The 1,760-nt window shown below is 38.2% G+C and overlaps 1 protein-coding gene across 1 annotated transcript; it reads left to right on the forward strand.

Annotated features, from left to right (window-relative positions):
* Nucleotides 1–390: 390 nt before the first annotated feature.
* LOC105861231 (large ribosomal subunit protein eL34-like) lies at nucleotides 391–817 on the forward strand. Its single transcript, XM_075999798.1, has one exon. The coding sequence runs from the start codon at nucleotides 430–432 to the stop codon at nucleotides 781–783; it is 354 nt and encodes a 117-aa protein (XP_075855913.1). The 5' UTR covers nucleotides 391–429; the 3' UTR covers nucleotides 784–817.
* The last annotated feature ends 943 nt before the right edge of the window (nucleotides 818–1,760 follow it).

Genomic DNA, 1,760 nt, shown 5'->3' on the forward strand with positions numbered 1-1,760 from the left:
CTGGCTGTGGGCAAGGGTTCACAGCTGGTGAGTGCGGTACCAAAGGTGGTTAAAAAAATTATAGTCATCCTAGTGCTTGTGAAGTGGTATCTCATTGTGACTTTGATTTGTATTTCCGTAATGACTAATGATATAGAGAATCTTTTTATATGTTTCATGACCATCTCTTTATCTTCTTTGGAGAAATTTCTATTCAAGTCCTTTGCTCATTTTTCAATTCAGTTGTTTATCTTTTTGTTGTTGAGTTGTAATTGTTCTTCATATATTCTGGATACAAGTCCCTGATCAGATATATGATTCAGAATGTTTTCTCCTATTCTATAGGTTATCTTCTCACTTTCTTGAGATGGTGTCCTTAGATATATAAAAGTTTAAAAAATTTTGATGGTCTTTTTCCTCTTCCGGGGTCGCTGTCTGCAGGCACTCAAAATGGTCCAACGTTTGACATATCACCGTAGGCTTTCCTACAACACAGCCTCTAACAAAACTAGGCTGTCTCAAACCCCTGGTAATAGAATTGTTTACCTTTATACCAAGAAGGTTGGGAAAGCACCAAAATCTGCATGTGGTGTGTGCCCAGGTAGACTTCAAGGGGTTCGTGCTGTGAGACCTAAAGATCTTATGAGGTTGTCTAAAACAAAAAAATATGTCAGTAGGGCCTATGGTGGTTCCATGTGTGCTAAATGTGTTCGTGACAGGATCAAGCATGCTTTCCTTATCGAGGAGCAGAAAATCGTTGTGAAGGTGTTGAAGGCACAAGCACAGAGCCAGAAAGCTAAATAAGAAAATGAACCTTTTTTGAGGAATAAAAATTACAAGGCTTGAAAAATAAATAAATAAAAATAAATTTAAAATTTTGATGAAGTCCAATTTCTTACTTTTTTTCTTTTGTTGCTTGTGCTTTTTTTTTTTTTTTTTTTTTTTTTTTTTTTTTTTTTTTTGAGACAGAGTCTCACTTGTTGCCCAGGCTAGAGTGAGTGCCATGGCGTCAGCCTAGCTCACAGCAACCTCAAACTCCTGGGCTCAAGCGATCCTCCTGCCTCAGCCTCCCGAGTAGCTGGGACTACAGGCATGTGCCACCATGCCCGGCTAATTTTTTCTATATATATTAGTTGGCCAATTAATTTCTTTCTATTTATAATAGAGACGAGGTCTCGCTCTTGCACAGGCTGGTTTTGAACTCCTGACCTTGAGCAATCCGCCCGTCTCGGCCTCCCAGAGAGCTAGGATTACAGGCGTGAGCCACCGCGCCCGGCCTGCTTGTGCTTTTTGTGTCATATACAAGAATCCATTGCCAAATCCAAGGTCATGAAATTTTACCCCTATGTTTTCTTCTGAGTATTTTATTGTTTTAGCTCTTATATTTATGCTTTGATCCATATTGAGTTAATTTTTGTATATACTGTGAGATAGAGGTCCAACTTCATTCATTTGCATATGGCTATCCATTTGTCCCAGCACTATTGCTGAAGAGACTATTATTCTTTCTCCATTGAATGGTCTTGGCACCCTTGTTATAAATCAAGATGAATAGGTTTATTTCTGGACTCTCAGTTCTATTTCACTGATCTATAGGTCTATCTTTATGCTAGTATTACAATGTTTTATTATTGTAGCTTTATAATACGTTTTGTTTATTTATTTATTTATTTTTATTGATTGATTTTTTTTTGAGAGAGAGTCTCACTCTGTTGACAGGGCTAGAGTGCCGTGGTGTCAGCCTAGCTCTCAGCAACCTCAAACTCCGGGGCTCAAGCAAT

Source organism: Microcebus murinus, unplaced genomic scaffold, assembly GCF_040939455.1.
Source record: "Microcebus murinus isolate Inina unplaced genomic scaffold, M.murinus_Inina_mat1.0 scaf008_hap2_Mmur4.0, whole genome shotgun sequence".
NCBI lineage: Eukaryota > Metazoa > Chordata > Mammalia > Primates > Cheirogaleidae > Microcebus > Microcebus murinus.